At 38.3% G+C, this 11,974-nt stretch overlaps 2 protein-coding genes across 2 annotated transcripts in view; both read left to right on the forward strand.

Moving 5' to 3' along the window:
- LOC106536722 (metal transporter CNNM4) overlaps positions 1-6,008 on the forward strand; it is a gene marked incomplete at its 5' end in the record, with an annotated part of 24,475 nt that extends 18,467 nt beyond the window's left edge. The window contains 1 exon segment of the mRNA XM_014034040.1: positions 5,368-6,008. Within this exon segment, the coding sequence (XP_013889494.1) occupies positions 5,368-5,619 (252 nt within the window).
- On the forward strand, positions 1,192-11,968 carry asb6 (ankyrin repeat and SOCS box containing 6). Its single transcript, XM_014034042.1, has 7 exons — positions 1,192-1,274; positions 1,600-1,739; positions 2,062-2,237; positions 6,915-7,021; positions 7,105-7,213; positions 7,314-7,400; positions 10,857-11,968. The coding sequence occupies exons 2-7, from the start codon at positions 1,630-1,632 to the stop codon at positions 11,576-11,578; spliced, it is 1,311 nt and encodes a 436-aa protein (XP_013889496.1). The 5' UTR covers positions 1,192-1,274; positions 1,600-1,629; the 3' UTR covers positions 11,579-11,968.
- The last annotated feature ends 6 nt before the right edge of the window (positions 11,969-11,974 follow it).

Here is an 11,974-nt window from a genome sequence, read left to right on the forward strand (position 1 = left end):
GGATAACACTCCATGTAGTTTGTAATTGTGCTTGTTTTAGTCTTTATTTTCAGTTTTGGGTATTTATAATTAATTTTTGTTCACAAAATAAACATCAACAAGCAAATAAAACTTTTAACATACATAGAAGTGGTGATGGCTTTAAGTTTTTAAAAGCTTGTTCCTTGTAAATGTCTTTAAAATATTTATTTTGACATTTTTAAATAAAATGACAGCAATCATTTTTGAAGGGAAGTTTCTCCATCACATTTAAAATTTAATTCATTTGAACCCCCACATTTATCATAAAATATTAGTTCACACGGTGTTTCTCTTGCTTAACAAATAAATTTATTCCTTTTTATGTGTAGAATATCACATTAAGTGTTTTCCTAAGTAGGTAAAAGTCTGTTTAACAACCTGTTAATGTAATCCAGAATGCAGGAAATGGCATCTAAGTCTTTCAAAATTTCCTTGGGGAGGACCCCCAGACCCCCCGCCAGTGGGTCTCCCCAACATTACAAGTACTTCTGATGCCACTGAAAAATGTAACAGTGTAAGGACAACTCATGGTACTCCGTGTGTACAGAAACAGAACAAGTTAGAAATGGACTGTTGCAGAAGTGCAGATAGTTTGGGTTCTTTTTTTTTTCTATCTCCAAACATCACAAAATCAGTAATATGGGTAAAATTACAAACTGAACATCTGTTGGCAAATCTATAGATTTATATTGTCATGGTTTTCAAATTGTCATTTTCATAACCACTTCATAAACATTTTGTTGTAGATATTAGTTTTGGTGTGCGCCACCCCTGGTTTTTCAGTGTCCCCCCCGAAACAAAATTCTGCAGCCGCCATTGCTCACCTGTTTAAATTAATGCATACATTTTAAAATATTGGGTAAATTATTTATATAGTTGTTTAATAAATCACAACAATGACACTGGTGTCGAATACAGATTAATGTCAAAATGATTTATTACAACCATTATGTTGATGGTTGTAGAGCAAATACATTGTAGCTGACATTTCTGTTCAGTGGCGTGTTTTACTTTTCATCAGTGAATTAGCCACAGTGTATGAAGCATCTCTGTTTCATATGTTAACTATTAATATTCTWATAGCGTTAAAATTATATTCAGTTCATTACGTTTATTTTTACTTATTTAAATATTTTATATAAAATGTGACCCGGAACCGTTGCCTGCTTTGCGGTTCTATCGGGAATAAAATAAGGGTGGGACTGTTGTAGGCGTGAAGAAAACTTCCTGCTTTGAAAAGATAAGCGGCTGTTGTGAGTATCTGTTGATGTTTATGCGTTACATGACTTTTGTCCACGTTTTAAATAATCATTTAACTCGGTTTTGTTAATAAAAGTCAGCAATGCAAATTAACTGAGCCAACGGAGCTAGCATTGGCGTTAGCTGTAGCATGTCAGCTACAGTCAGTCAGACAGCCATCCGTTGTCAATAATACTGAACTTTGTACAAACGAGAGCAACAGATAGCGTTTTCATATGAGTAAATAACTATTTACAGTCTCAAAAAYAACATTTAATGTAAAAGCAGGTGTTTTCGTCATTTATTCACATTCATTCATTGCTCGTTGGTCGTGTTTAGATCCCGAGTGTTGTCAGAAGTGGAGGAACCATGCCTTTCCTCCATGGGTTTCGGAGAATMATTTACGAGTACCAACCGCTTGTAACTGCTGTGATGCGTGTTGTTGGTCTAGAGGAAGAAGATGGCAGTCAGGACAACAGGTAAAGTTGAATCTTGTGTATTTGAAGTGTTGGGGACTGAATGTCACACTCCTGGCAGCYGACTAAACATTGCATCAGAAATGTAAAGATAAATACATTTTAAAAAGTTGAGTATTTCCTCTTTGTCGAAAAAAAAAACTGAAGAGGTCTCTTGGAGAAGAGATGGCAGCACTGGTCCAGAGGACCTACTCAACTACATTTTGTATTATCTTAATCTTTTTCCAGCATCAGAGTTTATGTTATGTCAGAATCAATGCAATGAAACCACTTGTGTCATTTTAAAGGTTTTATTGAAACATTTCTCATTCTGCCTCTTTGTCAGATCTCCTGAGGACGAGTCCAGTCGATGTAACGCTTTAGTKGAGTTTCTGGAGCAGGAGTCCCAGTCAGACGTGTTTATGGAAGGCATCAGCTATGCCCTGTTTAAAGTGGCAGAGAGGGGACTGGTGTACGCTGCCAAAATCCTCCTACGATATGGAGCTGATATAAACTTTGAAGGTGAGTAAACAGCGTGTTGGTTGGTTTATAACGTGTTGTGTAATGTAATATTCTGCAWATTTATGTATTTGCAATTRGCACGTACGTGTACATATTACAGRGGGTACGTGGAAAAATTTCCCAGGTGTGTAAAAAAGTATATAAAAACAGGACTGAGATTTTTTTAGGGCCCTATGATTTCTGCAATGTCGTAAATGCAAACGGAATCACGACATTGACACAAAATGGAATCCAGTATAAAACTTGGAATCTCACGAAATTTGCTCATTTGGGGTATTTGATGTATTTTGGACAATACAATGTATTTTGGAAGCTGCTGCCTCCTGCACCTGCCTTTACCTGGTTTATTTATTTAATTACTTATTCACTTTCAAGGCAACTAATTTATCTTGATGTTTAGTTTGAACTGAAAAGAWTAAAATGTCTGAGAATTAAATGTTGTAGGGGTTAAATAAATAATGTTCATTTAATAAAACGCTGTTGTACATTATAGTTTTGGAGAATCATTATTACGTTTGACAAAGGGGGTACTAGTGGTATGACAAAATGGCTCAGGGGGTACACAAGTCTAAAAATGTTGGGAACCACTGGTTTAAGGAATAGTTTAGTAAAGAAAATATGAAAACAAGGTTACTAAAAGGAAGCATTTTTGCACACCAAGGAAACTCTGAAAGCCTCAGGGCATGATTGTCTCATGAAAGGATAGGGTTGTTTTGTAACATGTCTTTATTTTTTTATTGTTTGGGTTTTTTTAAGTATTTATGGCACACAATTCTGCAAAAAAAGTACATCATCATCATCGTAAACTAGAAGCAATAGAAGTAAAAAAATACATAAAATAAAAAACAAGTTGGTTGAAAGAGAAACAAAAAAGACAAAGTCAGCTGAGCTGCATTGCATGTAGAAAGAGAAAAGCCAAATGTAAGTCATTATTTACGCTCAACAAAAGAGGCTTTGAGAAAAGTAGGGATTGATTTTGGATGTTGGATTAAACAGATTTTCAGTTAAGCTCACAAACTGGCACTGATTGAGAATGCTGGGACTTTATTTTAGTGCAGGTCCAATGGAATCTATGGTGACTGGCTAAAAAAATAAATAAATAAACTTCCACAGTCCATAAGTGACCAAGGAGAGGTGACTGTCATTGCAGCTACAATACAAGTACATGTCTATATTTAAATTTTGGAGACTCTTGTCATCAAACAAAAGTGTGTTTAATGACGCTAAAATTCACTTTCTACCATATGCCACTGTACCAAGCAAAACATGTTCAGACTTTTACTTTGATGAGCAAATCAACTCAACAACATAGTAACAACTACAGAATCTGAGGGAAACTTTTGTTGTCGGGATTCAAACCACAAACACATTGGGCATATTATAATTTGATTGATAAACACAATATTATTTATTAGTGAAGTCCATTTATCTAAGAAAATTCAAGTGTTTATAGGAGCATATAGCAATTTATGAACTTTGATCTTGGACTTTTGAGTTATAACTAAATAATTTATTAGTTTGTAACAGAATTTTAAATCATTCACATTTCCCATTGTTAAGTGTGTTAATTTGTAGCTGTACGAATCTTGCAGAAGGTTCTGTTACAGTGGACCATATGTCCTCCAGCCTTTAACAGAAATGCCAAACTAAACTTGAATATAACAAGAACAGTCATTTCTACAGTCATAAACATTGCACAAATTATTGTCACAAGGCTACCCAGCATCCTTTGCAGCTCATGAGTCTCTTTTTCACTTTTCAACTCAGATCTGGGTCCATGAGGATTTTAATATTTAATTTCCAAAAAAAAACTTTCCTATTGTTTGTTCCACACAAAACTGAAGCTTTAAAAACCAAATGATCAGAGAAATCAGTTAAAATTGTTTTATAATGTAAAGGTTTTAATTGTGAAGACACATAAATTCAAACTAATTTTAGTTTTTGTAACAAGTTAAGTCAATATTGTGAGGGTCTAACGTTCTATATAGGTCTGACAAAGAAGTGCACGTCTTTCTGGGACACAACAATATTGTGCTAATATAAAATAATTATTTTTTATTCGTACATGGCTGAAAATTTTTAAAAATGTTTAGCTGCAGACGGACAGCTGTGTAGATAACCTGCACACGTTACACTGACTCAGAGATCAACACCTCACGGAGCTGTGGCTTATGGTGATATGTCCGCAGCTCGTGGGACTAAACAACAACAAGCAGGTTTATAAGGATGATGAGCAGCACAGCAACTTTGTAATTAGTTTAAAAAGTGATTAAGCACAAAGAGGGTGGCTAAAATGAGTCCATTCAATAGGTAATGTGATTGACATGAGGGTGGCATTCATCACACATGAATGCGTTGCGCTCCGCTGCAGCCCAGCAGAGTTCTTCTCCACACATCCTGGTCCAGCTGGACTTGCTTAACCTCTGAAAAGCTTCACCTGTGAAGGACTGATCTGTGTGGACATTTCATGGAACTGAAATATTTGCTTTGCAGGAAAACAGCAGCATGTCGGTCATGCAGGGCATNGTCCCTACTTGGGAGCGGCTACGTATGCTGTGTTTTTGGGAAATTGTAGTCGGTGAGTTTACTATTTTATACTACTTCTGTGATATTACTACTACTTCTACTTCCTGTTGTCTTCTTCGTCGTCTTTTTCACCAGTAGAAACAGCCGGTTGTTGATCACGTGACTCTAGTGATACGAAAAAAGTGTTTCCATTGCAGTTTTGCGAAAAATCGATACGACCGAAAAACCACCTCATCCTAGCGCAAAAACATTTTGTCGAAAAACGAAATTTTTTTCAAAATTGGCGTGTTTCCATTGAGCAAATTTATTTTCGAAATTCTAATTTGCGCATTTTCATGGTCAGTGGAAACGCAGCTAGAGAGAAGAGTCAGAGTTCAACTAATGTTGTTTCAGTAAACAAAGACCAGAGTTTTATTTTCTTAAATCGTTTCCCTTTGATGTCACTTCCTGTTTTACTTTTACTGAGCCAAGTTCAAAAGAAAATATACCATTTATGTGACAAAATGTGTGAAGTTGTGTTTTATGCCAAGTTTCTTAAATAGAAAGATGTTTTCTTTGATGTTTTGTATTTGAAGCACTTAAATCTTCTGTCTCCCTGCGTCAGATCACACGAGCTCAGTACCAGAACGGTCTGATGGCGTCTCGTTTGGACAGCACGCCTCAGTCCCCCGAGAGCTGCCACACGGCGGGCCGCCCGGAGCTTACGACTCCGCCCACCAACATCACCATCACAGACCTGTGCGCAGACTCCGCCCCCGTGGAGAACGGCCCGGACGAGACGTCGCTCCTCCTCATGAACGAGCAGAACTCTCCGGCCACGGCCAACCACCACGGCCAGCTGGAAAACAGCGTCTGAATGTGCCCCCCCACCTCACCTTCCTACGTTTTGCACACGTGCACTACAGCGCTCGGACCTTCCTCCGAGGAGGGGGCGGGACTCGTTTGTGCGTCCCGCTGCTGGACGAGACCCAAAGAGACAAGCCATGGGCGTGCATGTTCTGTCAACAAAAACAACACAACAATGAGCCAAAACATTAAAACCATCAAAACAATGCTTTGTTATAAAACAGCAGCTGAAACAAACAGGTGAGTTTCTCTGAAGGTAAAATAGCATCACTACACTCTGATGGAGTTTAAATATCAGTTAAAACATTTTCCCCCAATATCCTTACAAATCATCACACTCACAGGAAGCTGCTTGTTCACTGCTAAAACTTCAAAATAAAGTCATTCTTTGTGTAAAAATGTAAATAAAATATATATTTTTATATTTCATGAATCAAAATAATTTTCAAATGAATGCAAATGAATTTCACTCTGTGTTTGACATGTCTGCTAATAATGTGGTTAAACTGTATGTTAATTGAGCACATTATTAAAATGCTTTGTTTTTAGTTAATCCTTTATGTTTGGCTCACAGTCTTGATGAGATCAACTATTTATTCTCATTGTTTCAAACAAACACTTATTGACTCAATCAATTTTAAATCTTCAAGCACTCCTATGTGCCTAATGTATTCAGAAATTATCATATTTATAAAGGCCAAATTGTCGTACTCCTGAGAGAAATAGCTTTCCAGATCTAAGTGCAGATTGCACTGCTGTGTAGCAACACATTCCTCACATGTTGCTGCACCTGCCAGGACTCAGACAAACTGCTCTGGTGACCTCTGCTGGTTTTAGACATGTGTTTCCTTGGGGACATAATTAGAGGGTTTTTGCACAGGCTGCTTCATTCATCTCTCACATTTCTTGAATGTCTTTCCTCTGGAAGTTAGTACTGACAAATGCTCTGACAATGCATGCAAAAGTGCTCCAGTTTCACTATATTTTCTAGTATTTGCCACTGCTTGCTTTTAAGCTCAAAAGTAGGCCACAAGCATTCTAACAACCACATCACAGAAACAAGAGTTTTAGTTATTATAGTCTATATTTAAAACATATGCTTGTTTTTACCTTTATATTTCCACAGTATGTGCGTTCCTACATTGATCATATTTTTTTTAAGATGCAAAACTTCAACGCCAACTGTGGACTTGGATGTCAAACCTTTAAATACGTTTATCACATTATCTACCTCTGATAAATACTCAGTTTGTTTAATAATGTTTTTTTATTATTATTATTATTATTCTTTTTTTCTCTCTCAAGACCCTGTGTCATACTACAACCCGCTTCATATAGCTGTTTTAAGGAACAGGCCAAACATGGTGAGGCTGCTTGTTGGGCATGGAGCAGACATCGAAAAACGGGACCGAGTGAGTATCTGTGTCCTCATATGTCCAACGCTTTCTGACAATTTCTAGTGAGATTTAAATGCTGACTACTTTGTGTGTTGTAGATTCATGAGAGCAGTCCTTTGGACCTCGCCTGTGAGGAGTCAGAAAGACTGCCATGTCTGCTCACGCTGCTGGACCTGGGTGCTGATGTGAACGCAAGAGATAGCCATGGTAAATTTACATGCGTTAAGCTAACGGGGAAAAAAAAACACCAGTTTATATGTTTGTTTCTTTCAAATGAAAGGTTATTGATTTGATCTTGTCTCTCCAGGGAAGACGCCTTTGCTCCACGCATTAGCATGCAGCGATGGGTTAACAGTCCACATTACGGAGAACATCAGGCTTCTACTTGAAAGAGGTACTTAAATGTTTTTTCTTTTCTTTTTACTTTTTAATTAGCTGTCAGCATGATCTTAATTTAGAGAATCAGGACAAAGATCTCATGGAAGGGTTGCTCAAAGCCTAGGGTTTCTTCAAGTTCCACCACGTCAAGCAACTCAAACATATTGTAGCAACATTAGTTTTTGTTGGTTGCTTTGATACAGCATTCAATTCAAACTCCACATTTTCACAGTGAACATACACACCTCAACAGTAGTGCTGATGGGCAAAGTGACACATTTTTTTGCGAAAGGCTTTAATCCGGGCAAAAACATGTAAAATATGAAACAAAAGCAAATTTGTCTCCATACAACACAACTTCACTTCAGTGAAGCGTATGAGCTTTTCCAGTCAATCTCATATCGGACAACAAAATACAGCAATTTTTATTGATTCCATGATATTTCTTTCAAACTGGGGTTGTAAACTGAAGAAGAGATCGACCGATACAGGTTTTTGAAGGCCGATACAGATTTTTTTAAACATCAGTCTAACCGATACGCCGATACGTGCAGCCGATATTTTTTGGTCGATTCTTGAAGCCGATACTACTTTTTCTTCCTCCATTAACATGATAAAAATAAGAATGATAACAAATGTTACAAGTCTTAATTTAAAACAAAAAAAAAACAAAAACAAAAAACATTTATTAACTAAGCCTTGTCTGATGCAAGCTTTATTAAATGCTACCACACTTGATTTAAACAGTAAAGAAACATTTATTAAAACTAACAAAGTGTATTAATAATGGAAAGCAAACAATGTAGAACATTGATTTGATTTGAATTGAAGTGAATAAGAAGGGAAGATGCACATTAAAGCAGAGGTTCTCAAACTGGGGTCCCTGGACCCCCAGGAGTCCGCGAGAGGTATCTTGGGGGTCCTCAAAATTTTTTTACAAAAATGTTAATTTGGTTTTATTTTTAAAAATGCATGGAAAACAATGAACCGATAAAACAAATGTATTAAACTTAATAAAAATGTATATGGCTTTTAGGGGTTGAAATGACAATAAATTGTCTTTTTAAAACAGTGTGGGGTTTATGAGGGGGTCCCTGGAATTTTGTCTTTTGTCCTTGTAAGTGGTCCCCAGACCCAAACGGTTTGAGAACCCCTGCATTAAAGGACATTTCTGTAAATGCACCAGAATTAGCCAAAGGCTTTTTTTGTTCATCTGTTGTTCCTGGACTTGCTAAAAGCAAACAAGCATAAAATGTCTCGGCTACGTTTTGTCATTAATACAATCAGTATAAACAGTAAACAAGAAATTACAACACAGAGGTTTAAAAAAGTTAAAGAAATCATTAAATTAATTTATTACTTCATCAAGACAGCAAAAACACCGGTGGCCACTTTATAAAAATATAAAAATGTAAAGGTGAATGCGTGCATGTATTGGAAAACATACAAGAAAAAAACACAAATATGGGTCAACTTCAAATTAAAATGTGAGCCATCATATCGAAATGAGGATTAAGTCAAAGTTGGTCCAAATGACCTGATTACATTTTCAGATTCTTGGCTTTAAGAGCTACATTTTGACACCTGGATCATTCTGATATCATAATTAAATCCATATATATGACTTAATTTGTCTTGTTGGTTACAATAATACATAAATATTTGGTCTGAATCCTANAGCCTAAATAAAACTGTCAGAGCAACACAGAGAAAAAGAAGAGATACATACATCTTGCTATCTTTGTGAGGACTTCACACACACACAGCGCTCACAGCTTCTCTGCCTCATTCTGCTGCTCCAGTTTTTAACACCAGGCAAAAAATGCATTTAAACCAGCTGATGTTAACTTTAGATCACAGTTTGAAATGTACACCGAAGAGAACCAGCATCACGACTGCGGTGACAGTAAACGTGATGTGAGCAGCGTCTGGTTCACATGATGGTGGATGGCTGCGCTCGCTAAAACGTTCAGCGAGAAAAGACCAAAAGCTTTTTTATTTTAATCCAGCAGGGAGAACAATAGAGGTGTTTTTCTATGCCTCATGTGAGCAGCTCCAGCATTTTAAAAAAGAAAAACAACGCGGACACGCTGATTACAGTGCGGTGYGAAAGTGAAAGTAAAACATGTCGTAGCGCTCCCGTCTGGAAAAGAAACTTAAACACAGCTGTTCTCTTTTCCCTCATATTCCGACACAGAGGGTAGAAACAGCTAAATTAGACAGTTAAAACACATTTACAGTTCATAACTCACCCTTGTTGTTGTTAGCACTCTGTCTCACAACATTAGCTGCTGCGCTCTCCCCGGGGGAAGGGGCAGACACATGCGCTCGCGTGACCCAAAGAACGGATCGGCCGAACGGACAGTGTATCGGCCGATACCGATACAAAGAAAAAACGCAAATATCGGCCAAAAATATCAGCCGGCCGATGTATCGGTCGACCCCTAAACTGAAACTCTGTAAATATTACAGAAAATACTGTAAAGAGAATAAAAAATTACATTAACAGTTGCCCGAATTGCTTCTGAAACTTGAGCCTTTCTAACTACACTTCCACCAAGATCTGTGTATAGTAATGTCAAACAGGGGCTTCACTGATTTCATTCTGACCTCAGGAGCTTCCAATGATTAGGAAAGGTGGTTTCTGATGAGTTACCTTAATGAAAACAATGACTGGTTGAATGACATCTGTGGTCACTGTTTTTGCAGAAAAAGTGTCAATTCAATGAGAAAGTGTTAACACATTTGCAAGAGGTGGCTTTTGCTCTGCTGCGATGGTGAAGATGAAAACTGAGTGGATCCCAGTTTCTTTAAGCAGGTCAAAGCAATCAAGAAAATCTGTAACATGCTCTTTTGTTACAAATTAAGTATAAAAAAGCTCAGTATGCCTACATTTTTTTTTCTTCAAACATTCTTCAGTTATTCTAATTCAAGTAGTTACTCAATGAGCAAATCTTTTGTAGCTTTTTTCTAATTGTAAAAAACAAAAAAAGATTTGAAGCTTGAAAGCGTGAAAGACAGAACCTACCAGTGACATCTAGTGGTCAGCTGTGACTATAGCAGCCATCAACTTTCTTACAATAAATAAAACAGTTTGGAAGATTCGAAGTGTTTACCTCACTTTTGGTGATTTATCGTGATGCCTCAAACGACATTGATCATGTGATTATAGATATCTGATACAAGCTTTAATTTTGTTTCAAGTAAGTCAGCTTTAACAGAGTGAAACAGGCTAGAGAGCCTCTGAGTCAGATTTCCTGTCTTCAGTATTTATTATGAAAAAGTCACAAGAGACAGACAGTGGAATGTGGCTTCTCACAAACTTTGTGAAAGTTGAGAAAACGGCATGCCCTGCCTAAAAATCAGTCAAAACTCATGTCTATTCTCAATAAATATTTTATTTACTCTGATAGTGTCGACTCCTTTCAATCGATCAGAAACATGTTGACTGGTGATCCTCTCTTTCATAAAGGTTCTGACGTTAACGCCTCAACATTAGACGGCGAAACAGTTGAGTCGTCGTTGGTGTTTCTGGTGAAAGAGGCTCTGGAGGCCAGTGTGGAGGACGCTGCTGAGATTGGGAACTTCTGCTTGAAAACCACCCGCCTGCTGCTGGCTCACGGCGTGGACCCCAGCTGCCGTCTGAGTGAGGACGGTGAGCCCTCCCTGACTCAGACCAGCCTGGAGCACTTCGACCTGCTCTTCCCTCTGGCTGTGCTCTTAATCCAGAGCGGGGCCTCTTTGGTTTGCTCCCATCACAGTTCCTCCTGTTGGTCCGGTTACAGCCTCCTCTTCCAGAGGCTCCAAACAGCCCTGCAGAAGTGCTCGGATCAGAGTCATGCCTCGGAGCTCCTGGAGCAAGCTGAGCTGTTGCTGGACCTGGCGAGGGTAAACTTCCCCACGTTGCAGCTCCCTCCCCAGCTGGAGCTTCCCGTGCCCACCCACGACTCTCACCCTTACGCTCAGGTGCTGGCAGACCTGCACAGTCGTGTAGTGGCGCGTGAAGCAAGCCCACCACCTCTACATTGTCTTTGTCGGGTATTTATAAGGAGTTACCTGCAGCCTTGGCCTCTGGAAAGCAGAGTCAAAGCCTTGCCTTTACCCGACAGACTGAAGAACTTTCTTCTCCCTGAGATCACGTACACCCCAAAGCCAGGCTGGGACTGCTTCAAGCCCCAGCAAAGCCAGCATTAAAATTCCCAGCCTGCCTAGATTTGCTCTTGCCTCAAATCTGACATGAGAGTGTGAACTTTTGTAGTAATTTGCGTGAAAACATTAAGATTTTTCTCCATAAATAAGTCGAAATCAAACACACCCATTGTGGCCTTTGTTCTGTTTTTTTTATCCGTGCCAAGTTAACAGACAAATTGCTTTACCTGTAAATTTTTACTTCCAAGGTACAAAGCTGTGTTTGTACAATACTTTTCCTCTGTTTTGTTTAAATTGTTTTACAATATTTGTGAAAGTAAGTGCATTTTTAATGCAGTGCAAAGGTGTAACCACCAGATGGCAGTGTTGAACCTGAACACCAAAGTGTGTGTGTGTGTGTGTGTGTGTGTGTGTGTGTGTGTGTGTGTGTGTGTGTGTGTG

The sequence above is a fragment of the Austrofundulus limnaeus genome, unplaced genomic scaffold (genome assembly GCF_001266775.1).
Source record: "Austrofundulus limnaeus strain Quisiro unplaced genomic scaffold, Austrofundulus_limnaeus-1.0 Scaffold1948, whole genome shotgun sequence".
In the NCBI taxonomy this organism is placed as follows: domain Eukaryota; kingdom Metazoa; phylum Chordata; class Actinopteri; order Cyprinodontiformes; family Rivulidae; genus Austrofundulus; species Austrofundulus limnaeus.